The 27647-nt window shown below is 37.0% G+C and overlaps 1 protein-coding gene across 1 annotated transcript in view; it reads right to left on the minus strand.

Moving 5' to 3' along the window:
* Nucleotides 1-859: 859 nt before the first annotated feature.
* cxadr (CXADR Ig-like cell adhesion molecule) overlaps nt 860-27647 on the minus strand; it is a 44085-nt gene continuing 17297 nt past the window's right edge. The window contains exons 2-7 of the mRNA XM_026273035.1: nt 15392-15561; nt 8874-9072; nt 5135-5290; nt 4885-5007; nt 4546-4684; nt 860-3013 (exon numbers count right to left, since the gene is read on the minus strand). Of these exons, the coding sequence (XP_026128820.1) occupies nt 2740-3013; nt 4546-4684; nt 4885-5007; nt 5135-5290; nt 8874-9072; nt 15392-15561 (1061 nt within the window). The 3' untranslated portion in view covers nt 860-2739. The remainder of the gene's footprint in view (nt 3014-4545; nt 4685-4884; nt 5008-5134; nt 5291-8873; nt 9073-15391; nt 15562-27647) is intronic.

Genomic DNA, 27647 nt, shown 5'->3' on the forward strand with positions numbered 1-27647 from the left:
CAAAGCTAAGCAAAGCAATTTGTCACCCGTTTTTACACTTTGATTTATCGGTCTTAAACCAGAACAATGGCTGAGCTTGTGGTACAAATTAGTTATTTGCAATGACTCGGCTGACTGACTCGGGCAGCATGTTTTATGAAGCACCCTCAAGGGCACCACTCCACATGCACTGCCTTTTTCATGTGCACGCAAACCACCATCGCTTCAGGTTCTGTAGCTCTTGGTCAGCGAAGCTGCCGGTGCTTTTGCGAGTCATTGATTAATTGCGGTCATTAGGCAGCGAGAGAATGGCCTCACCTGGAGTTAGAGGTGGAAATCAACGGGAGATTAAAATTAATCACTCTGAAAAGCGTCAGTACTGCCAGCAGCCTGCGGAGAGCAGGATGAAGAGGTGGAAATGAATGAATATCTCAGTGAAAGTGTGTAGAACGATAGTAGTTTCATTTTTATTCAAAAATACACCACAAAAGCACACAAAAATAAAATGAGGATTTTACATGATGTGCAAACCAAAAACATATGAAGAAACAAAAAGTTAATATTAGTATACAGTTTTTTAAAGAAAACATCTACAGTTAATAATCATTGGTTGTCTCTTATTAGAAGGAAAGTATCTATCTCTTTAAATGGCACAATACAAAGAACCAGCCTAACCTCTACTGTAAAGAAATACCAAATGGGCCCCATCCAAACAGAAAACAGATGATTCGGTTCAAGGATGTCAATTCGCACAGCTAGCAGTGAAGGACTGCTGATCAAAGATCAGATTTCCATGTTTACACTGGCATTAGTCTCAATGTTTAAACAAGCTGAACTGATCCTGTAACAGCAACTCTATTCTTACAGGCTTAATAAATAAAAGCCAGGGAAATCACAAGTGCGTGTGCTTTTAGGTAATAACAGCATATGCATATTAAATGTTAATAATACCTTATCCAGATGGTGGATGATTAGCCTGATCATGCTCTTGTCCTTCATCAAATTCACAGCCCAAGCGGCAGCATATTACAGTCGTAAAGACTAACGCAATCAAATATTACAGTAAATATATTTACACATTCAACAGGAACCCTGGTCAAAAGACAAGCAGATTGTGAGAAGACTGCTATTTGTGTACAAGAGACACACAAGACAGACAGACAGACAGACAGCATATAGCTGTCAGCATACACAATACCCTTTCATGAGACCAAATCCAGCATTTTTGGAAAAACAAAACAAAAAAAACATACAAAACAAAAACAACAACAGTTCATTATACTTCTATCAATATATTGAGTAATATGGGTTGCACAGAAACTGGCAACAAATCATGCAATGTTAAAATCTGCATTACTCATTCTTAATCAAAAGATGCTTAAAATGATGATTATTTTATAATTGTTCGTGTGTTATTAACTTGCACTGCTGACATGGACCCACTAGTGACACCAGTTCATTACACCCAAAGTTAAAAAAGGCACAGAGTGAACATTAGGGTGACCCTGTGGGATGAAATATACAGTAACCCAAACCATAAGAAAGACTGGTGACACTCACGGTGGTGAATACGGTGACTTAATCCTAATCAATATACCCATTCATAAACATTCAAGTCTTTTAAAATCTATGGACAATCTTTCATCAAGTTGACCTCCTTCAATTGGTTTAAATAGTGTCGTGAACAAATCCTTCAATTAAATGTCCTTCATCTAATAAATCAACTATAAATTAACATGTCAAAATGACAAACAGCTTTAAACCGGGATAAATTGAGCCAGGCCAAATGCAGGTTTAGGATTAGCATCTCAGACATCTGTGATCAGCTTTTCTGGGCAGAAGAGTGGTGGTGAATGGTGCCGCTGGTCTTCAAACTTGCCAAAGTCTGATTGCTCAGTGAACCATATTTTACCAACCAGCTTGAGCATCTTTTGAAATAAACCTTTAATCTTATTTATTCTGATGACTACGACTATGCTGCGGGTTTGGGGCACAAGCAAACAACCAATCAGAGACTTGAACACTAATTACACTGACATGTACCGATGGGAGTTTACAACTGCCAAATGGTCCATGAAAAATCAAAGCAGGTTAAGAATCACAGTATTAGCTCACTGTCAGATAAATCAATTTCATGTTCATATATACACACACATCGCATGGAAACGCTTTTCTATTTTTTTAAAACATTTTTCTCATCCAGAAACCAAAGCCAACCCACATATTTTTTCACAGTTTTTGTGTAAATCTTTACCAGGCTTTTATAGCATGAAGAGATACGTGTCATAGATAAATGGTTTAAAGTTGCCTGAAAATTTTTCAAACTGATAAAAAAAGCCAAAAGGAAATCACAAATAGCTTGGGAGTTTTCATCTAAAGCCAATAACTATGGTTTGTTCTACATACATTTCATTTAGTTCAATAGGTTTCATTTTATCTCTGGAGATCACTAAATAGGCAAAGAATTCAAGTGCCTTATATTAGATAGGGCCTTCTATTTTTAAAAAGAAAAAAGAACATCATGCATTGCATTATTAACAAAACAGGAGCAGGTGAATCAATGATCTTTCTGCATTCTATTGAATAAAGTTTTTTGTTAATGTGTGTTGAAGTTCTGCGAGTCAAATTGTATTATCAGAGATGGTACAGCCGAGTTCGACTCTCTGCAGAAACCTTCATTTGCTCCTTCACAAATTCCGCTAGAACAATGAATAGAATAGTGACAGTCTAAAATGAATGGAGAATGATCCCAGTTCAGATTTACACAATGGATCCATCCCTGTTCTGGGCAGGGACCATGACAGGGATGGCCCCCATGCGGCTGAGGTTGGGGCCGGCCATTCTGCTGGGTGGGGGAATAGGGGCGTGACTAGGGGGTCTCTCGTACTCTTCAGAGGGTATCTTGTCATACTGGGGCTTGGTGTACTCATGCAGGTTGGAGGGAGACATGGAGCCCAGAGAGGAGCGCTGGCTGCCCACGCTGGTGAAACTGCGTGCAGTTGAAACACGACTCTTTGGAGCGGGGACATCCTCTCTGTGGGAGGGAGGGAGGGAAAATAGTGAGGGAAGCCATCAGAATTCTTTCTGCACTTAAAAAAAATAAACACTGTAGAAAGATTTTTATACATTTGACAAATTGTCACGAAATGGTCAAAATGCAACATTTACATAGGTTATACACTCTTTTATACTGCATCATTACTGTTTTTCCCATTTGCTTGTTGGTTAGAAAACAACTTTGTTGGTTGCACCAGATGACTGATTTAGCAGACTAAATTTATCCAGTTTTAAAAATACTACTGTTCAAACATTTGGGGTTGTTAAGAATTGTTTAAAATGTTTTTGAATGTCTTGTATGTTCACCAAGTTTGCATTTATATAATCAAAAATACAGTAAAAATGTTAATATTGTGAAATATTGCTTCAACTTAAGATAACAGTTCTCTATATCATTATTTTAAAATGTACTTTGTTTTTTTTTTTTTAATGAACCGTTAAAAAGAACAGTATTTGTTAGAAAATTTTTCTTTTTTCTTACAATGTAGCAGTAGCTAGGCAATTTTCAAACCAAACCAAAACAAGTTAAATCTCACTGAAATAAATTTTGAGTTTGAAAGCATGCTTCATTAGAAATCAAAACCCGTTCACTGTGTATACAGGTCAATCCAAACCAAATATCTCTCTCTGCCCCACAATCAGATTATGACACGGGGAGGAATGGGCACAATTAGGCTAGAATTACAGCTGAGTCAAGATTGTTTGTTTATTTCTGGTGCTTTGCCACTCAGGCCTCATATTGGCTGAATAAGGCTATAGATGGATTTCCAGTCTAGCCCATAGGGCCTGCTCTTCCCCCATCCTCCAAATGAACAAGTATTCAGCAGCAATAATCCATTACAGCACAGAATACAGCAAACGAGAGCGAGACAGCGGGGTCTCCTCTAAGAGAAGCTGGCTTATTTGGATAATCCTCTTTTGTCATGGGCTATGTGAGGCAGCACATGCCTCCCAGACAGAGTGTCCAGTGCTAGGGTCCAAGGGGGGCCTAACACAGGGCCTGCCCCTTCACAGAGAGGAATGCGATTTCAATAGGTCGGGGGAGCGAGAGAGGGAAAGAGGGGGGAGGCACTGACAGAGCAGGAATCAACTGAACAAACATACGCACAAAACTGATTACACCAGCCTTTCATTTGAAGACAAAAGGGGTAAGAGAGGAAGAGTGACGCCATCACTAGTCAGTTTTGCTGCCCATCAGCTTTGTTTGGTCATCAGTGAGCATAGGGCAGGTCTGTGATTGTACAGTGGGACAGTGACGTACTAAATGGCATCTGGGCCAAGAGCTCCCTTTCTCTTTCATTCTTGTTTCATTATTAGGCTGAAGACCGTTGGTACCAGACAGTATGTCAGCTGGGAGAAGCAGCTGGTTCTTGTAATTCAGTGTGTTTCTGGGTGAATTATACAGGTGTTTTTCTCAAGGACTCCTTATTTATATGATTAATTGGGGTCTTCTTGGAAAAGGTTCACATAGACATGCCAGTGGATTACGTTCAAGTGTGTGTGTAGTACCTGATCTCATAGGCAATCTCCTTCTCGTACTTCTTCTTGTTGCGGGCACGGCAGCAGCAGAAGAGGAGGAGGGCGAGAAGAATGAGAACCAGCAGAATGCAGATTACTACACCTGCGATGACGCCAGCTGTGTTCGGGGCTGCAAAAAAAACAGAGAGAAAGATAGTTTAAAGTTAAACAAGTTTAGAGTCTAAGACGTAACCCATAAGCCCATTCACCACATACTGTACTACTGTAGTCAGACAATGAGTGAATGACAAAGATGCACCACCTTGGCTGAAATTCCGACTTTGCTATTTTAATCTTAAAACAGGAATAGGCAGGCTTATGAAGACTCACGTTGTGTGATGTTGACCTCCACCAAACACTCTTCTGTTCCAATACGGTTTTTAGCAATGCATTTGTATGTTCCTGAAGCTGCCTCAGTCGCGTTCCTCAGACTCATGGTGCCCCCGACTGGATCTGTGCACAGCAGCAGACAAATTCTTCATTTTAACTGAGACTTCTGACAGAGTATGACAGTTTATCAAAATTGTAAAAAAATAAAAATAAATACAAATTCAAAAGTACATGACTCCAAGGAATTTACCTAGCACTGCCAGGGGCGGCAGAAGTTTATTGCCTGTCGTTCTTTCCCAAATGTACTGCAGTGGTTGTGTGCCCTCCGCAGAGCTACATCTCAACACCATATCTTTCCCCACATTAGTCTGACCCTCTGCATAACATCTGGGTTTAGAGGGGCGCACTGTGGAAGAGGAAACAGGAAGATGAGCTCATTAGAAAAAAAGGAAAACCTACTAAAAGGGCCAGCAGTTTCATGTATAAATGCTACATTTGAGCTATTACAATTTGAAGACTTATCAGTCAGCAATATAAACATTTGAATATTATTTTGTAATAATTAGTAGTGTTAATAATAGTAAGAACTAAAAGTATTTGAGTTAACAACGAAAAACTAATTATGCATAAAAGATAATAAACACAAAGGCATAAAACTAATTTAAGGTTACAGGATATCATGCTAAAGATTTCTAAACACATCTGTACAAAGTGTATATTGACTTGTGCATACAAATCTACGGAGTACATATGAGTATAGCAAAGTTATGCATGATACCACAAGTTTAGACAATTATCTCAATTCCACTCTGACCAGCTAAAAGCTCAAATATCATCTCCCGTCTCGCATATGGTACATCATGGACAAAAAGATGAGTTCCTGAGGCCCTTCTTTCACACTCCACCCATATTCATTATCGCTGCATCATAATCACAGCATAGGAAGCCATGATCACAGTAATGGATACAGCTGCTGCTATTACAGGTGCTGTCAATCAACTTAATTAAAATCAGAGCGCAGTGGGTGTCAACATTCTTTGAGATGAAAGAGAGAACAAAGGCAGAAGAAGAGGGTGGGAAAGTTGCTGGGTATTGTAAGACAGACAGCATGTGTTTTCTAAAGAGATATGCATTAAAAACAGCAGGGAAACTGAGTGAAATCTACAGTATGTATATAAGGAAGGAAGGAAGGAAGAAGGGAGGGAGGGATAGAGATGTGGAAAGACAGTGAAAGATTGGATGGGGGTGGGTGGAGAACATAGGGAGCTCTGTATTGAAACCAAAGCCAGCACAAACAGACCCCCTCCTCGCTTGGCAGGAGATGACATGAGAATTCAAAGACAAACAAAACTTCAAATTAAAACCAGGAGGAGACAGATACAGAGCACCATGTAAGGAGGCCAAAGAGACAGAACAAGAGGGAGACAGAGTCCACACAAATAAAGAGATAGAGGGCAAGACAGACAGAAGAATGTCGATAGTCGCTGTCTCTGTGATTCCTCTCAACCTTGGGAAGGGTGTTGGCATTTGAGTCTCCATCGACATCATCGTTTGATAATAGAAGCTTTAAAAACAGATCTCTGGGGCTGCTGGGACAGAGGCTTAGAGACCTGAGGATTAACAGCAGGCAGGACTGAACAGCAATTTAATAGGATGAGGGGTCAGAGCACAGCAGCTTCCTCTGATGGAGAAATTAAATGTGTGATGACGGACAGGTGGGCGGGAAAAATCAAGGTGTAGACTGACTAATGCACATGCTTCAACCAACTCCCCCACACACATACTTACAATCTGTATTCATTATTTTGAGAAAAACTGTTATTATTAGTAGTTTTACAGCTTAGCAGTGTGACCGAGGCAATCATGTCGGTATTTTGAGGTGATCACACTTGACTTGTCATAAAGGCGAGAAGAAAGACAAGAATAAATAAAAGTCAAACTGCCCGATGCAACTACAGACGCATAAAGGCATGAAAGAAAGGTCAAGCAGTTTTATTTTCTGCTCTCTGGGAAAAGACGAATTTACTTTATCCACCCTGAACACTAGATAGTTCTCTAAAGGTAACAACCTTGAAAAAGCTTGTCTTCAGTCTTTGTGAAGTGAGCAGCATTGTTATTATTGCTAGCAAACGATTAAAATAATTTTCAATAACTGAAATAAGGCTAAAATAAAACAAATATTAAATGAAAATGTATTTAAATATAAACAAAATTATATTGGCATCTAATTCAATTAAAATAAGTACAAAAAAGTCCTAAAATGACAAAATGAAATAAATATAAAAATTAAAATTGCATTTTTTAAAAATATATAAAAATGACAAAAGCACAACATTTATAAAAAAATAAATTTGTAATATAATAAAATAAACTGAAAATATAAAAATAAAAGCTAATTAAAAATATTAACAAAAACATTTACAGTATATAAATAATACTAAAATAGAGCAGATGTCAGTGAACCCTTTAAACTACATGCCTAAACTGTACCTAAACCATATAAAGTTGTCTGGTGGAGAACAAATTTGCCAACTAAAAGCGTTGTTTCTCTCCATTTCTGCATCACTAGAGCAGAGCCGTATCTCGGAGGTGGCAATGTAGCACATATACAGCCCCTTCAAGTGAATGCCCTTGAACGGCTATCTCTGATGGAGACGCGTTTAGTAAGGAACACACGCACGCAGCCAGACAGCATCTGCTCCAAATGCAGGTACAGAGTCCCCACGGTCATCAGCGATAGGATGAGGGTGGACAATGAAGGGGAACAAGGCAAAGAGAACAGCTGCATTTATCAACTGCTGAGAGCACAACCAATCTGTGTCCTTCCATCTGTCTCACTGTGGTCCACCTCCAGTCATCGGGTCAGCTCTTGCCAAACAGTCCTTCATTTTAATATATTAGTGGAGTTTAAGTCCAATAAAGTATTTTGCCTAACCAATCGCTGGTTCACGAACTGACACTGATTAATCAATCAATCAACCACTTTCACTACTTTGTCTTTGGTCAATACCAGTGAAATGAAAATATTCTGAATACTAGAGCAAAACTGCAAAAATAAATGCAATGGAACACTCCATTAAGTAACGTAAATAATATGATAAAATAACAAAATACATATTCAAAAGTTTGTGGTCTTATGCTCACCAAGTCTGCATTTATTTGATCAAAAATACAGTAAAACAGTAATATTGATAAAAAAATATTACAATTAAAAAGAACCTCAGAAATCACTAATTTGCTGATTTTATATTACCAATTAAAACAGTTCTGCTTATTGATATTTTTGTGGAAACTCCACTATTAAACTTATTAATTTTTAATTGCCCAATCATTTTGCCAATCATAATCATAATACCTGTAAATAAAATAATCTTTTTGGCTACTTATAACTTAAATATTAGCACACCACAGATCACTTGGTGGATGATCCATTTAAAATTGTAATTCACTTCTATTAAAACCTTTTTCCTGTTCCTTTTTGTTAATCTCACAGGTATTGCTATCCATGCATCTGAAATGCAAATACACATCTCGGTTGTGTGGTTATTGAGTTTCGGGAGGTGACGTCATTGTAGTCATAATGTTTGGGGAGTGCTTCTGATGGCCTTATTTGGTGTGCATGTTTGCTTAGGGCATTTCTGTGTTGGCACTAGTCAACACAACAAGGAACAGGTGATATTTCACACGTGAAGCAGCACTGAGGTTACACTTGCTGCTGACATCGATCAATGCAGACCTTGAAAGAAATGTCAGAAGGCCTGTGAAATCAAACTTTATTGTGCATTTATGATGCAGATCAATACATCGTCAGTCAGGACGTTCCCTTAAGCTTTACAGCTCACCTTCCAGAAGAAAAAAAATAAATAAGAATGGAGTGGTTTTTCTCAAAAAGGCAAGCATATGTGTATAGACAGGATTAGAGATTGGTCGTCAAGATAAGCTTGTAAATGCCACTTTCAGCTAAAGTTTTACAGTATTTTTCCACTCACCCATGACGGTTAGGAGGATCTTCCTGCTGCTGATACCAGGAACCTTTTTCACCTTGCACTGATAGGTTCCTGTGTCTGTTGCTTTCAGACCCATGATGTTCATAGAGGCATCACCATTTTTAGGGTCAGGGGAGTTGAAGTGGACTCTTCCTTTAAGAGGTTCATAGTAGTGTTCAAAGGCCCTGTCACCCTGAGTACACAATCACCTGAGGAAGGAACGAGAGAGGACAAAAACAAAAGCATCATGTTTTAGTAAGCAAAACTTGTGTATTGGTGAAATGTTACTCAACATTTCAATTTAACAACTGTTGGTGGTGCAGTGTAGGTATCAGTGAACAGTCAAACTAATGATCACGTTCAGACTAAAACCTAATTTTTCTGCTTTTGAATGTTGGACAGACAAATACGGTGCTCCCTTTAGTCTTAAAAACATCCTTCAGCAAAAGTGAATTATTTGCCTTTCAATGCTACAACCTAAACCGTAGCTAGGTTCTTGTGAGGCTACGTCAACACCAGAAGGTATATTTTAAATAAGGCAATCGTCAATGCATTCTTCTTTCTCAAAATACTACATTTTAAGGGACAGTACAGGTCTGGATATAAGACACACACACTTAGTACAAACACAGATAAAGACATGCACAGACTCTTGTCACCCATGGAGGGAAAATATGGGATCCATTCAACAGACCCCATCCCCACTACTTCATTTCCATGATGACGGAGGGGTGACAGTCTTGCTTCATGCGCAGCAGTCCTGATAACACACCTCAGGGCAATGGAGCAAGGGCTGGGAGACACTTTGAATCCTAATGAATGTATCAGACAATATTCAGCACACAGTGGAGAAAGAAATAGAAAACAAAATGAAGGGGGAAAAGCAAGACCTCTCCCTCATTCTTATTCTCCCTTACATCCAAACATCTGCAGAATCTAAGAGCATCTGGTCCAAATTACCACTTAGTAAACAGGACTAACCCACCTGGAGTCTGGCAACAGGATTTCAAGGAAACAGCCAACAATGTCTATAAATCACCCCATGTCCAAACATAATAACTACAATATAATAAAAGAGGGATAAGGACAACTGCCTGTAGCTACAGTACATCATACAGGCACTATAATGCAATTCAATTCAAAAAGTCAAAACAAAGTCTGCTCAAGGCAGAGAACAAAAGATACAAAATTAAACTGAAGGACAGAACCAAATTCCTGCCCTATATTCTTTATTTTTCAATAACCTGTTACACTCAGACGTACGTTACAGCACAGAAAAAAAGATATGCTATTTTCATTTCATCCTGACTTTGACACCCTCCATAGTGAAGACTAAGTATTGTTCATGTGCTGTTTCACCACCATCTACAAGTTAAGGACACAGTGTCACTTTAAAATCAAAGTGTGCATAGGTTTACTTGTGCATCTTGTTTACACTTGAGTGTGTATGCGTATGCCTGTAGGTATATGCACTTCCTCCAGGGCCACATCAGACTTTTTTAAAATGCAAAGCAGCACTGAGTCACCTGTGTTAGAAATCAGTCTGCTTTCCAGCTCAGGCAGTTTCTGTAGGCCTGCCTGTCTACATCAGTGTCTAACCTCACTGCACAACCACAGATGCTGCTCTGACCCACAGTATCTGCTACAGGAAACTAGTACATGCCAACCACCACAGCTTATACATTGCTAATCATACAGTTCTAAAAAGTACCTTATATTACTTCTTTAAATGCATATTCCTGGTCCAAAGATAATTTGTTTGTAATCTGCATTTACAAATGTATTGACTTGCCAGTTCCCATTTCCCTGAAATATCTTTAAAATGTTAAGTTAGTTCAAATGTTATTTAGGCATTACGCTAGCAAACCCACATTACGCAAATGTTTTTTTTTTTCTTGTTTTGTTTTTACAATTCCAGATGGATAAAACAAGGTCCTCTACCTTTTATATTGTATATTAAGATTACTAAATTTAATAATTTAATATTTAAAGAATTTAATACTTTTTTTCCAACAAGGATGTATCAAATTGATCAAAAGTAAAGTCATCTTACAAAATATTTCCATATCAAACTAAATGCTGTACTTTTGAATCTTTTTAACAGTGTTGGTATAAATTATGCAACAGGAATAAATTACAACTTAAAATATATAAAAATAGAAAACGGTTTATTTTAAAATCGTATTTCATATTATGAGCCATTTGTGAGCATCAGATACATTTTCAAAAACAAAAAAACCTTACCCTCAACTTGTGACATTGTAATGTATGGCATTATAATTAAAAGCTAATGGCAATTCATGTTGAATTAAACTATTCAAATGAACCAAACACCATTTCTCTTACTTACACTTACAGATATCAAAACACAAATTCTCCAATCAATGCAAAAACAGCAACTGGGGTCATTCAAAACAATCTTATCTCCTTTTTATATGTAAAAAAGCAATGATAAAAATCACTGCATGTTTGATTCTATTTTCTAAATTATCTCCTTTTGTTTTGCGTTTCCCATTGTCCCTCTCAGACTCAATCACAGTGTGACTATTGTGCAATTGAAGGTGCTGTGTACTGTAAGAGATTATGGAGCCACAATGCATGTACAGTGAATGTCACCCCCAAATCCCATCCCTTCTTCAATATACATGCTAACACTAATGACCAATGCAGTATTGTATGGAATTCGTCAACTTGTCAACAGCGTCCCACAAACAAGAAAATCATTCATGCTTCACTGTCTCCCAAAGACCTTCACAATGAACACAATCATTGGAAACTGGGTTCTGCATTCAAGGTTGAATCTATTCTTTTCAGTTCTTGCTCTCAAAAAAAAATAGGAAATGTTGTTGAATACAGCGGGAAATTTATTTTCCTACAAAAAGCAGCCTTGTGTCTTTGTGTAGTGTCAAGCCCTTTTCTTTTATCTTGGATCAAAAGTGAGAGATGAAAAAGAAAGGATGTGTCTAAGATAGACCAAACACTGAAAGTCAGTTGGTCTTTGTTTCAAACTCCTTTCATTTTTCTCTCATTTAGTAGCTTTTCAAGGCCAATCAGTGAAGGAAGACCCAAAAATCCTGTAAAAACAGAAATATTGTGATGATAAAGTTGTTGTCCTGCTTAATATTTGTGTGGAAACCATGATACATTTTATTTCAGGATTATTGGATGAATAGTTCATTTATAGATTTAAAATCAAATCTTTTGTAACGTTATAAATAGGGATGGGTATAGTTTACTGATACTGATAACGCTTATCAATACCAGTACATAATCAATACGGTTATCAATACTATTTGTTGCAAAAAGAGATGATGTGAAAAGTTATTTTAATACTGCTGAATTTTATCAACTGTATTGAAGTTCTTCAGTCAAGTGCAGTGAGTTATTTTTCTCTGTTTATTGTTTATTTTTTTTACATTAAATTAATGGTTCACTTAAAAATGAAAATGTTCTCATTTACTCACTCTCAAGTCATTTTAAACCTGAATGAGTAGGTTTCTTCTGTTGAACATAAAAGTTATTTTAAGAATGTGGGAAACCAAACAGCTGCCGGTCCCAAGTAACTTCCATATTGTTTTTCGCCATTATCACAGTCAGTGAGGACCAGCAACTGTTTGGTTGTGTTCAGCACAGAAAAAAAATTACTACAGGTTTGGTACAACATGACGATTAAATAATGACAATTAACATTTTTGGGTGTACTACTCCTTCGATCGGCTTATCGGCAGCATGTTTGGTACTGTCCCTTTAAGAGCTGCACCCATCCATTTCTCTGTTTACTTTCATTTTAGACGTAACTAACTGTTTTTATATGTAAACCTTGTGTGTTTTTTACAGTATTAGTGCAATCAGACGATAATTAAGATAAGTAATCAGGTGCTGTTTGACCGGCCTTTTAGTGTAACGTTACGATCGCGTCGAGTGTACATGCTCTGAATAAGCACAGGAGAACAGCACGCAAATGAAATGTTTAACCGGCAAGGTTTTAAAGCACACACAAATAATGTACTTTTGTGATTGCAGATAAGTGCAGTGTCTCGTGAGTGTAATTCTACCGCTGAATTAACATTTGATGTGTATGTCTCGTGAGTTTCGGTTGGAGCTGGAGCCTTGAAAGATAGACGTTGGGTTTTGTTGGTAAATGTTTCATTATATTACTAGTTTTGCCTCCTTTGTTCGCCATTACACTACTGCATATATTGCATCTGACACTGGTGTCGCTTAGTTTTGTAGAGTGAACCCACACTTTCGAACGTTTCAATCTTTCTGCAATGACTGATTGTACGCAAACACACACCGCACATGAGCATGAGTATCAAACCCACATTGAGCAAACGTCAGCCACAGCATTCAGTGAAGGAAAATGACAAGCAGCAACTTCTAATTTGCAATTAACATTGAAATATATGGAGTTAAAACAACGCAAGTATCAATAATGGTATTGATGGTCCTGAAGCTTAGCGGTAGTCTGTTGGGTCTGCCACTTTTGAGAAAAATCAAATTCGAACGGATATCGAATATAATGCAATGTATTCGAATATATTTGAATATCTACATGCCCCCCCCCACGCATAAAAAAAAAACACCGTAGCCTAATGGAGATTCAATTACAAACGTATTAACAGTGATTAATTACAAACGTATTAACAGTGATTCATAAAAAGGACTATCTGGATTATGATTTTTTTACTTAATTTTTGAAACAGCAAGTTATCAACTTAATAATATACATTTATATTAAGTGCCACTATGCATATCCCACAACATTAGGCTAGATGAAAAAAACAAAAAAAAAAAAAACAATTCAGAACAGGCACAAACAATAACGTGACAACTTAAACAGCAGCAGGAGTAAGGCATATAACCTAGCCTAATTAATTTCTTAATATTGTTTGCAAGAAACACCAGTCTAACAACTTGATCTTGATCAAGTGGTCTCTCTTTTTATTTTCAATGTTCCCCGCGGTGGAGAACATATGATCGGAGCGCAAAGACGTGCCTGGCTACTATATAGGCTACTTATAGTTCGATTATGGATATTTCATGTCATGTTCGAATGCATATTCGAATAACGAATAAAAAGTGACAGCCCTAATGAAAATGCATTACAAAGAACGGGGGCATAATAAATGTTAGGAATATCTCCCAAAACACATCCACAAACATTGAAGTAGCCTGTGTCCAACCTTCAACTTCTTTTAAACCATTAAAAACTATGAAGTGGGTCAAAGACAAATTTCAAGTCCTGGGGCAAAGCCTGGAAGAAGAGAGGGGGAAGAGTTTAGGTCTATACCCATGAGAACAACCCAGCAAACAGCAAACTGAGCAATTGAGGGGAACAAAAATGTGAGAAGAAAGGGAGAACGATAAAAATAGAATGAAAAATTAGGTGTAGAACGACAGAAGAAATGAAGGAGCTTTGAGAAGAAAAAAGAGAGAGAGCACACGGGAGAGAGAGAGAGATATGAATAAAGGTGCAAGGATACCAAAGAGAGATCGACCATTGAGGGCTCCTGACCCAATTCTGTCCCCAGCTAAATGCATAATCTCTAGAGAGAAAGAGTATGAGGTAATCTCTGCATGAAGGGGTTGCATCAGACAAGCACACATATATCTGGCTGCTTACTCTACCTGCAAGTCCAGTGTTTGGGCAAAACTCAGCCCTCTGTAAGAAGTGAGAGACTTTAATTATGGTCTTTCTTACAGAGATAATATCTGTGCGGACATAGAGGAAAAAGCAGTGCCTCTGCAGACCATAATTCATAGCGAAGTATAAGCGCATAGACACATACACAGAAAACATCAATATAAAACAATCAATCAACTAACTTCAGCCAAAACCAATAAAATTCAAATGCACATTCATGTGAGTAAAACTAGACCTTTAAATGTAAAGCCACACAAATACCCATCTAGGGAGCAACTTTACAGAGCACTAAAACAAGATGACACGTTCATAAAACCCTCAATGTGGTGAGCTGTGTTTCCCTCTGACAGATGTGGAGCTCACAAACCAGAACCTGCTCACTGTTGATCAAAGCAGGTAAAATGTACAATGAAAGGTCAACCTTAAAAAATTATGCTGCATTCCCTATGCATTTTGTTAGTGACCCAAACTCATAGATGCAAAGATTTTCTTCAAACCTCTGTGACACTGAAACCACCAAACTATGAGCTGCTTGTGTGTGAGCATTAAGTTAAAAGAAAAGATTCTGATGTTGTTTAAAACTCTAGCTAGAATGCTGTGTACAAGTGTGGTTGTTGATGACTGTGCAGTAAGAATGTTACTGTGTTGCTTTGCACAAAAGAGCAGTCAAACTTGTTCTGAGAGTTTGTGTTTTTGCTGAAAACAAGAACTTGTGACAGGAAGATAGGCGATGGAGTACAAGGGACAAAGTCAAACTAAACCTCCCGGAGGCTTTTGAATAATGCAATTCCCCAAGTACATAAAGAGACAGTCTCTTTCACACAGACATTAACCATATCTCATAACCTGATTCACTATCACATTGTCCACTCACCACTTGCTCTGTTTTCTGGTTGTCAGAGGGCTGCAGGCTCCACTCAATGTCCAGAGGCCCAGAATCCTCAGCAGCGAGAGTAAACTGACAGTCCAGCTTCACAGTCTCTCCACTGGCTTTCTCAATGGATGTGGGGCCAGTGGAAGTGATCTGTAGTCCACAGGCTGGGCCTGAGAAGAGAAAAGATAATGCTTTCAAACAGTAATGAACATGCCACATATTATTTCCAAAAGGAATCATTTGCACAATCAGCTTCTTTAGTAAATGTGTGGATGGGTGCTATTTTCACATCATTGGATGGTTTGGATCTGTTAACACTATAGGAAGTTATAGCTCAAAGCCCGTCCAAAGCAGCATCCTTGAGACAATGACTGAATTCTGTGGTCTGAGAAGATATGCATGGTGTGCATGACCTGATTACAGCTGAAGATGAATACATCCGAGATAATCTATTCTTGGAATGAACATAATTTAGTAAATGACTACTAACAGAGCAGACAACAGTAGGGATCTGTAGAGCAGAGCACAAGAATAAGTACAGACATTAGATAAACCTAAAAAAAAAAAAGCATCTGTCTGCAGGAATACTATCATTTCCTAACATAATCCAGACAGGCCGAAGTATAGTTTTTAAACTCTTCTTGATTGATGACACATAGTAAATAAATGGCTTTTACTGGTCAGGAACACCAGCAATATGCATGTTCAATATTCAAGTGAATAATAATAATAAATGATAATGATGATAAATGACAGACCAAGTCAAATAAATAATTAAAAAGAAACAAAGTAATACATAAGCTTTAATTTCGATTTAATTTATTATTGATTATTCTGTACAAATACTGTATCAGGTACAGAACATGCCAAATTTTCAAAAAAAACAAAAAAAAAACAGCAACTGTTATAAAATGTACAAGAGAGTCAGTTGTTTCTACATCCTGAAGGTTAAAATTAACTGATTTATATACAAACACTTAAATTTACACTCATTGAAGTTTATAATAATACAGTTACAATTACATAAACTTTTATAACAAACATTTACAGTAAATGGTGGCTGTCAAAAACCTGACAGATTTAGTCAAACAAATGAAACACTGAAGAACAGTAAAAATTATTATTTTATAATTATAATAAATTATTAAAATAAATTATAATTTTTACTGTTCTACAGTGTTTCATTTGTTTGACTAAATCCGTCAGGTTTTTGACAGCCACTATTTACTGTAAATGTTTGTTATTGTTATTTGTATTTGTATTATATATTTGTGTATATATTTAGCAAAAGGTTTCTCTCTAGATTTCACTTTTCTTACTGACTAACAAGCTTATGGTCACCAAATGTTTGTTTCTAAGGCAAACCTTACGTCACACCGTTAACAAGCTCTTATATTGCACCGCCGCTTCTCTTGAACTGAGATGCTACAGCGATCTGTCAATCCATATTAAACAGCACCAGAACACCATTTATTGTTTAAATACTGCACTAAAATTGTAAAAATCTCAAATCCGAGATTTTGTTTCTCATCAAAATTAATTGATTTTTATTGTTTTTTTATACATTTTGGCTAAAATGTTCCATTCAATAACTGAACCCAGTCTAGGCTAATTGATTCTTAGCATTTAAAAATCAATATTGTTTCATAAAAATAAGAATTGGTTCAAAGAGAAATTGATTTTTACCTAGCCCTAATAGATAGATAGGCAGACAGACGGATAGATGGAAAGATAATGAATAAAAGACAAAAAGTTATTGTGACCAAGCACTGATTACATCTGGGATGTTTCTAAAGAAGTTTCAGTGAGCGGACTCCACCCTCAGATATTCACAGTGATGCAGAGCTGAAACTTCAGAACAAGAAAGTCTAGTTTTTCAAAAAAAAACAAGTGCCATTCCCATAGAGATCAGAACATCATAGAGGACGAGTCTAGCTACTAATCAGTAGGTTCTGCTCTTTTGTCACAATCAAGGGCCTGGTTGTAGATCAGCTTTTAATGGACATTTCACATAACACAAGCAGTTGAATGAAGTTGCAGGGTGTGTTACACCGCATTATATAAGAGAGAACCGTTTAGATGTCACACCTATGATGACAGTGTGTCATATTTCTCTTGGGTATCACCGCAGCTTTGATTTGTGGGGCTGAAAAATATCACAAATGTGTATCGCACAAGGAATACTGAATAAAATGAAAAGCGGCACTGCAGTCAACAAATTAATATTGTTGGCATGGGCCATTCAAGAATCCCCCATTAACAGTAATGTATGCTTGTTTACCCGTGATCAAAGTAATTCTTTAAACGAATGGATACTTTGGTGACCCTGGCTGAAGGCTGCATTTCATTTCATTTGAATTAATATAGCCAGCTCTCTAGCTGAGATCAGGGCTGCGTTGAGGACATGACTTCAATCAATCACCTATGCCTATACTCTCCATCTGGAGCCATGAATCTGGCTCTAAAATCTATAGTGTTGTGCTCCACTACCATGCTAATCACAACTCCATTTTATTTATTTTTTCACTGTGATATGACTTAAGAACCAAAATAATACCAAAAAACACAAAAACAGTCTAAACCTTTTTGCCACCCTTTTTTTCTCTCAACTATAATCATGCAAATGAAATGGTAGATAACAGTTTAACACATTTGATGGACACCAGTGATTATGCATAACGTGTTTAACAGAGCCAACAGATGGACTTGTGAAATGAAAAATCTAGGGCTGTGGCTATCAATTATTTTAGTAATAGAATATTCTACCGATTATTCCATGGATTAATCGAGTAATCTGTGAAGTAATTTTTCTATATTAAACCTCAATACTAGATATACAAGAGAAAATAAGATAGGTCTCTAAAAAAAAAAAAAAAAAAAAAAAAATTTTTTTTTTGAAAAATAAATATTTTTATTGCTGAAATTGCATAACCAATTACCGTTAAAACTAAACCGGTTTAATGCATTTATTTGCCAATACAAATATATAAATAAATAAAAAAAAATAATTAAAAAAATCCATTTAACATTACAAACTAAAACTAAGGCATATATCAAAATAATGGTAATAAAAAAATTATGTTATCTTAACATTGCAACTTAACTCAATTTTTAGCCCAACTAAAGTTCAAGCATGAAATAAGCCTTTACTGTCGTCTTGGAAGGCTTTGTGGTTTTTGTAAGAGGCAAAAATCAATGGACAGGAAGGTAACTTGGAACAAGAACAAGGGTCCATACACAATTTCTTAACTCATTTTTCTGCAACATGAAATTAGAGTTATTTGGAGAATAAACCCTCTTAAATATCTCTTTACATACTGGTGTGTGTGTGTGTGTGTGTGTGTGTGTGTGTGTGTGTAAAACTTGTTTTTGTTATTCTTTATATTCTGTGTTCTGGTCAGTTCACAGCACTGAAAGAATTAAATCAGTTCCAATACGTTTAAATTTATTTTTACATTTTATGGGCATTTTGACCTTTTTTTCTAAAAGTGTGTATTAGTGTTGTGACTGTACCAGAATTTCAGTATTCGGTACCAATACCAGTGGAAATCCAAGGTTCTCGGTACCAATTGCGGTCCCAAACCACAAAAACATGCTAATTAAAAAAAATTGACAATGCTTTCAATTAATCCAAACGGTGTACAAATTTAATTTTAAAGGGCTTTTGAAAACCTAGCGTTTTTCAGACAAGAATAACAACTAAGTTGGCTTAAAAAAAAAATCAAACCTTGTGCTTAGGTAATCACTAATGAAATGGAAAATGCACAGTACAAGCCTCCATTAAATTTCTTAAGATTAAGCAAAATAAGGCAGATACTAAATCAAGAACAAACTTAGGATCTGCTGCCTTGGCAAACACATGTAAAACTACTCAACAAAAACAATAGACATGTGCCATGCTGAAGTTTGAAGCTCAAAAAACCCTTCTAGTCACATGACCAGCTACGACACAAAACTAGAGCTGCATCTCAAGTGTAACGGACGATGACCATGTGGGTCTGAAATAAGGGGGCCTTCTAAGAATATCCATCTATGCCTTGCTGTTCTTGACCTCCACCAGCTGAGCATGACACAACAAATCCTACGAGGTTTGAAAAAAGCAATTTGACCTACTAGAATGAGGCTACAAGACCACCACAAAACTCTCTCCTCCCAGTCCCCCATTTTTTTTATCTCCCTCCCTTCAAACTTTCCCTCTCACATCGGTCCCGTGAGCCCCAGCCCTGCTGATTGTAGACCCCATTTGTGCGCTCACAATAGTTAGAGAATCTGGTCTCCTGGCAACACATTATTCTGAGAATGCCAGAGAGGGGTTGAACGAAAAGGGGGAAGGTAATGCAGATAAAGAGTGAGTGATACAAACAAAAAAGTGGGGGAGGCTGAGATAGAGGAGAGTAATAGTTTAGTGAGGACAGACAGAGAGTGAATGGTAAACAAAAGACTAAAAGCTATGGGGTTAACAATCAGTTTTAAAATCGCAGACCACAATTATAGTCATTTGAAGATCAGAAACACACATTATCTCAAAGTAAAAAAAAAAAAAAAACAGACCTGGGTCCACAAACTTAAGCAGCAGCCACAAACAAAACTTGAATAACAAACAGGAAATTAAGAATTAAAGGTTTAAGGATCTTTATGTTCTTTACATATCCATAGGCCTATATGTACTGCAGAAAAACTAAATATTGCATTATTTTTCCAATATTGTACCAGCATAGTCAAAATACACTATAAATGTGAGCAGGCATGTCTGAATGTTTGAGAAGGTTAGAAAAAAAGCAGAGTGCGTGTGATGATGTCAATTGACAGCAAGTAGAGGACATTTATAAATTATAAAACAGCGATAAAATTGTGCGTCACATTTCCACAATTCTGCGATATCGGAGCCATACACAGGAAAGGTCTATAAATTTTATTAGAGTAAATAAAAAAAAAATGAATAAAAAAAGATGACATGATGATATTTACTATTTGTACAAGCCAGAGGCTTTTAAAATGAATTGTGAATATAAAATATGCGTGTCAGAAAAAAGTACAAATGTTTAACATTGTTTGTGTCATCAGTCAGAAAAGTAGTTGCGTTTTTTTTTAGCTACATTTTTAATTCTTGGCTGAATATCTCTAGAAGGTTTTCAAAAGCAACTTAAAATTAAATATGTACACAGTTTTGATTAAAAGAAAGTATAGTCGATTTTTTTTATTAGCATGTTTTGTGTGTTTTGCATTGGTACGATAACCATGGATTTTCACTGGTATCGGTACCAAATACTGAAATTTTGGTACCGTGACAACACTACTCCTGTGTATACGACATGCAACAGGAGGAAGGCTTGAAAGGATCTTTCGATCCCTCTGGAGTACAGACAAACAGAAAAGAGTTAATGCATATCAAAAGCTAACAGGATTGTTCTGCATATCAGCATGCGGAGCTGTTTTGCATGCAGTACAGCAAAGCTTGAATTGTAATTAGGTTGTCATACGAGGATGGCTGAGTACACTGTTAAATTGCAAACTGAGCGCTCTCTCTCTCACTCACATAAATGCTTTTTTCAGAAGCAGCAGTGGAGTGGGAGTTATTTTGGGGTTCCAACAGTACAAGAAAATGACAAACGCTGAGTGTGACGGCTCTATAGAGGATCATGGCAAATGTGGCACATTTTCCAGGATGGGTGGAAGGATTAATAAATGCTGATAGTTCTTATTTTAAAATACAGCAGATGCCAGCTAGTCACAAAAAAAGATAACTCAATTCACTCATTTACAATTCATTTACATAGCATCACAATCTCTTTGAATTAATTTGTTAGAATACAACAGAAACATCTTCCTACTGCCATCATCTGGATTTAGCCCAGAAGTTTGAACTTTACAGTAAAACTGCTGAAATTAATATGCAAGTGGTGTAAGACCAAAGAAAAGTAGAGATGAGCTTATACATTGTCAATTTAACTATTTTAGACATACCTGTCCTATGAGCCCTCGATTAATCCAGAATCATGAAAAACAACAACACAATTTGTACTATAGTTCACAGTGGTGCTGCTTATATTGTTGGGTCCAGTATAATAAATTGCTCATACATGGTCTCATTTGTAAGTGATTTATGATAAAAGAATCTGCTATATTATTACATGTAAACAGATACATGCCTCCTAACGACATTTCAGCAACAGTCCTGTTATCAAATATGCTGAACTAAATAGGAAAGATGTCAGTGGCTAGCAGTAAGAAGCAATGAGAATCTCTGACTTTTTGAATCAGCCCCAGTCTGACTCCCTCTCATGTCCTCAAGGAACAAGAGGCAGTTTATTCATCTTATAAGGTGCCTGAGCCAATGGGCCATTACTCTCATTTCTCTTAGCATCTGCTTATCATCAGCTCCCTCCTCCGCTCTTTTCACTGCCCTTCAGACAAAGAGCTAGTGACCTTTCCTCTCCTCTCTACTCTATTCTGCTCCCTAACCCTGAGACAGACACAGTAATTAATGCAGAACCATTTACATTTTTCTCCTGCCCACCTTTAGGTCACTTGCACTCTCCATCCCCCACCACAAATAGTGCAACACTTTCCCATAGTTGAAATCCCCTTTGTATTTGGTTAAAACACATACTCCTACACTTTACACTGGAAATACATGATTTGGCTTTCTGCTGCAAAGGGATTCAACCTGCATTGCCATTGTGTGCAAGAGTTATTTAAAGAAGAGAAAGACAAATTAGCAGCCCATAATGCCTTGAATTCTGTCCATACTGTATTTGAAATGCTTTTAATTATTCTTAAATTATTAATAATAAATTTGTTTGGAATCGGAATTAAAGATTGAAATCTGTTAATAACTCCTGTTTTTTGCTTAAACAAGACCAGAAAAGCTGCCACAAATACTTTGGCAACAGGTTGATTTTGCATTAATTCCTGCAAATTTCTCAAGAATATTTAATTAACAAACAGGCACAGGGTGGGGGAAGTGTAGAATTTAGTGAATGACAGGCGTTCCAGTTCTGCTGAGCTTTTATGCGGGTGAAAATTCCGTGTGAGCTTAGTCACAACACATTCCAAGTACATTAACTGGAAAAAATGACCATGGCTGGAAAAAAACAAAACCACAAGATTAGAAGTTTAGTAAAGAAGCCATTAAGTTACCGTATACATGTCTGGAATGACATAAGGAGGAGTAAGCAATGACAGAATTTTACATTTTGGGTGAACTATCCAATCCTTTTAAGATATCAAATATGATCATGGTCTCAAACACAATCAGAATCCAAGCAAGTGTACTAGCAAGAACACAATTCAAGTAAACACAAGAGGATCATGTGCTTGCTGATAGACCAGTCCAGGAGACAGACTGCTGATTCCATAAATCTCTCCTGTCTACTGGGACCTACACTAATCTAGACACATGTATATTTCCACGCAGTCCATCTCTCTCTTTCAATCAGTCTCAAACAAACTCTCTTCGTTTCTAATACACAACTTGGGCAATCAAACGACACACCCAATCGGAACTAAATCCAACAGTTCACTGACCTCTTCCATCTGCATTACACATCAAAACCATTTCCGCAACAACTAAACGAATCACAAAGCAGCTTTAAAAAATAAACACTGCTGACTGCTCTATCTCTGGATAATTTTCTGCTGCATGTCTTGTTTACGACAAGCAGCAAATGTGGAGCATGAATAAACTGCAATACAAAAAGTAAACACAACACTGAAGTTTCAGGAAGATGGTGTGGGTGTTATCATTGTGAACAATATTATTTGAGCAACTGTGATTGTCTGGTGTAACTCGAATGAGACCGGTGGGGAAAATACTGAATGAAGATGTAAAATGATAAACTTGCTCTTCCAGATTTCCCTAAGGGGAGAAAAGTTGAAAGTGGATGCATTTCATTTTTGTGTACTTGTAATCTAACAAAACCAGACTACTTATGGCCTTTGATCATTAACTTAAAAGCTAATGTTCAAAAAGCAGAACAGCGAGAGGCTGACACTACACATATAAAACATTAACTGTTTAATTGAGAGCTACAACACCAATCAAATGTTGAACCGGCACACATAATCCCACCCTCACACATACACACAACGGCTTGAAGTTCTCACACATGTTTCTGGAGAGGCCAAGAGCACGGAGGGCTCAGACTGACAGAGCGTGAATATCATTCCAGAACATGCTCTCCTGAACCACACTGCTCAACTAAGGATTAAACCCCCCAACTCGTTTGGCAATAACGAGGCCTCTTCTCAGAGTTATTAGCAATGGCTGCTAATGAAAGAGAGGGCTGGCCTCAAAATGTCATTGCGGCTGGCTTCTCTACAGCTTAATGTATAGAACATTAGTCAAATTTTGACCACAGCCAGAACTCAAAAAGAGTATGTATGAGACAGAAAAAGAGAGTGCAGTTTCAGAGCAAAATATGGCATGCCAATTTATTCTGACAATGGGAGTTCACAAATACCTTGTGTAGTTACCTTGTGTAGTTACCTTGTCACCATTCCAGGGAATCCTATAAAGTTTTGTTTCCCAGAAAGGCTTTAAGCACGTCCCAGCACTTATTATATATCAAGCAAATGCAACTATTCAGAGACAAATCGATTAAATGAACATCCATCTGCATGTGCAGTTTAATTAATTTAACAAAATAGGCCATATTTGGACTCTCCAATAAAATTAGCCAAGCATGCACACTGAAAACAGCAGACACTGACTACGTTTACAAGCTGTTAAAATTCGGGTTATGGTCGGGTTAAGGTCACTATTTGGGTTTCTGAAACATTCGGGATAACCCGTTTACATGCGTGAGCAGAGAGAGTTACTCCTGTATACATGGAATGTGTAATCAGTCGCCAATCTCCCGATGTAAACAGCGACGCACGGTTAGCGTCTGGACGTAATACGCAATATGCGTCATTTCCGATTCTTCTTCCTGTATCCAAAGACTCAAAAGACCAAGATTCCCTGCGAATAGAACATGCGCAGAACACACATTTTGATGGGGATATGCCGAAACGCGTTTACAAGACCAAATATTCGGGTTAGAAAAGGGGTTATTGCTAATATTCTGGTTTTGAACGGGTTATTGGCTGCATGTAAACGTAGTAACTGTAAGTAGCAGCTTCAACAATATGCATACTGAAATACAGACTACTGGACTGTAATAATAAAAATGCAGATAAGCCAACAGACACACTCACAGACGTACACTATGAAAGTAGTGTTTAATAGTTCACTAAAATCCTCCCTGACCTCTCAGGTCAACATACGGGTCAGCCGGCTGCTATGTGATGATCAGCAGGAAAAAACATTACAACACTCTCTGTGGAATCTGACTTAAAATATGTTGCAGTAGTTTTTAGGTGGATTCATAGAATTCTTTTAAGCAACTAAATTTAATTTCAACTTAATTCAGAACTGTAATCAATATCATCTTTTACAGTATTGTTTAAAAGTTTGAGGTAAGTAATAAGGTTGGGCAATGTCATCAAATTTGGTATACAGTGAAACAGTGATGGATGATGACATCGGCGGGGGCAAGCGCGGGGGTGTTTGGTGGTAGGTGTTATTGGCATGGGTATTGGGGGAGGTGTGCCCGAAGCTTGAATCCTTATAAGGCAAACAACTAAAGATTCCTAACATCATGTCTACACCAAATGCAAGCGGAGCGGCACGACAAAATACTATAGAACCACTGATCTATAATAGAGATTCATTATATATAGATCAGTCAATAGAAGTCCTTCTAATCTGTGATGCTGTCTACACTGGATGTGGCGCGGCGTGGCGTGACACCACAAATCCCTGACAGTAAATTGTTGCCGCATTCTATTTATGACATGCTGACACAATTTTTTTATGATTTTCAATGCTCCCTTTTTCGCGTTCAGTGTCTTTAGCTGATGTGGCGCCACATGACAACTTTCACATCCGATGTAGAAACAGTGTAAGGAGAGATGACTGAGGACAATGGCGAATGATTTGTAGATCCTCAGTACCACATTTAATTTTTGTAAAATGTGTTGTAAGTACTGCCACTCCATAGTATAAACAGTACATACGATTGCGAATCTCGAAAGTGATAGAAACTAAAAAGCGTAAAAGTTAGAGTAAATGCATTTATAATGCTACAAATGATTTTTATTTTTTTGTAAATAAAATGCTGTTCTTTTCAATTTATATTTTCTATTCTTCAGAGAATCTGAGCAGGCAGCACAACTGCTAACAAGGAAGGTTTCTTGAGTAGCAAACCAGCATAGAATGATTTCTAAAGAACCACATGGAATAATGGCTTCTGAAAATTCTGGCAGAATTTGGCATCACAAGAACAGATTATATTTTAATAGAACAATATTTTAGGTTATTATATTTCACAATCGTACTGTTTTTACTGTGTTTCTGATCAAATAAAGGCACCGGTGAGCATACAAGACTTCTGTCTTCAGTTAAAAATACGGGTATAAAAAAAACAACAACTTTTGAACAGATGTTCAAAAAGATGACGATGAGTCTCTTAAATAGTTTCTCCTGCAGAACCAGCTAGTAGTCATCAGGACACGGGCAACTAGTTCACACACTCACCCAAAACCTTAACGAGACTTATTGGGAAAAGATTTGCTTTACAGATGGTGGAAATATGTGGAAGCAATTATTCCATGGACAAAGAGTTTAGTTTAGGATTAAAACTGTGGGTGTTTTTCAGACAGAGCATCTGAACATTTTGCTCCAGGCTGCAACAGTGTTTTATTTTCATCTGCAGAATATTGTATTTCCAATAATGGATCCACTGGGAGCTTGGCAAACTGTGAATTTGATAAACTGTGTGCCTGTGTAAATCAATAGCACTTGACAATAGATAAGTGACATTGCTTGTATGGGCACAATGCCATTACCAGAACTGCACTGAATCAGACAGATCTCAACAGATCCAAATCTAGCTCTCAATTGCTCAAACATGTTCTACAATAAATTTCAAGGATAATATGCCAGTGTCTGCTTAATTTTTCAAGCATAATATAAAGTATTATAATCTTTGTTAAACAACCTTTGTGAAGGATGTACAAGCCATGAAATAAACAAACTAGCTATGAGGTGAATTGCAACATCACAAATATAGTTTGAAGCAAAACATTATTTTAGTAAGACTAAAAGACAAAGCCATAAAAGCATTGTGAATCACAAATTAAAAACCATTGAGAATTAAACTAGTGATTTAAAGTTGACTTTTTAACAATAAGATTTAATGAATTTACATAATTTACAGTGCTACATGGCGGTCAACGAGAGCTGTTTTGGCACTTTTCTGATTTGTAATGTTTTTACTAGGAATTATTTTTTTATATATATAAAAAAATGTTCTAATTTGTCTAGTAATGGCCTTCAACAAAAGCATATGCCATTGATTGACAACCGGATATCTAACAGTAGTTCTGTCTCTAGAGGTTTATAAGCTATCATTAAAAAAAAAGAAAATAGTTGACCTATGGAGGAAATGTATTAAATTTTACTTTTGGAACCTGACTGATGCACTCTACAATTAATTTAGTGTAAACAACACAAGACTATAACATTCCAGTTATAAATCACTGAATCTGTCTTAAATAAAATGAGAGCATTCTAGTTTTGCCGTTTTGATAGAAGAAGAAATACATTAAAAAAGTATCTCTTCTAAGGAATGGTATATTAGTTTAAAACTTTATAGAGCTGTTGTTAAATCTAATTCTGTTGCCTGGCTACCAAATGCAGGCTTTAGCTTTTCCTGGTGTTCTTTATGAAAGATACAGCAGGACAGTAAAGATAGGATTCTGATCACGCCTGGCCCTGCTGATAACACACACTGTGCAGACTCCACTAAGGCCAATCTTTATGGCCAACAGTCTCAATTTATAGCTTCATGTGACGTCACACCCTAGGAGGGCAAAACAAAGCTTTGCTCCACTGACTGCCAGTTATTTTTACACATATTGCATTAAGTAGTAATGTAGTAAAAGGCAGAAATTAAACAGCAAGTTTCAGTAAACACCTTATTGACTATGTATATTTGCAAAGGCAAGCAGATGAACCCAGAAAATAAACACAATGTGCAAAGTTTCACATGAAATGGTTTCCCATAGAAATACATAAGGAAAACACTGAACCATTAAGCGGATTGTATTTATATTCCGGCCTCATCTGCTTGCCTATGTAAACTATGAATCATTAATATGGGGATTACTGAATGTAATCTTTAAATATTACGGTTTTAAATATATTAAGGAA

This window comes from Carassius auratus, chromosome 10 (genome assembly GCF_003368295.1).
Source record: "Carassius auratus strain Wakin chromosome 10, ASM336829v1, whole genome shotgun sequence".
Lineage (NCBI taxonomy): Eukaryota > Metazoa > Chordata > Actinopteri > Cypriniformes > Cyprinidae > Carassius > Carassius auratus.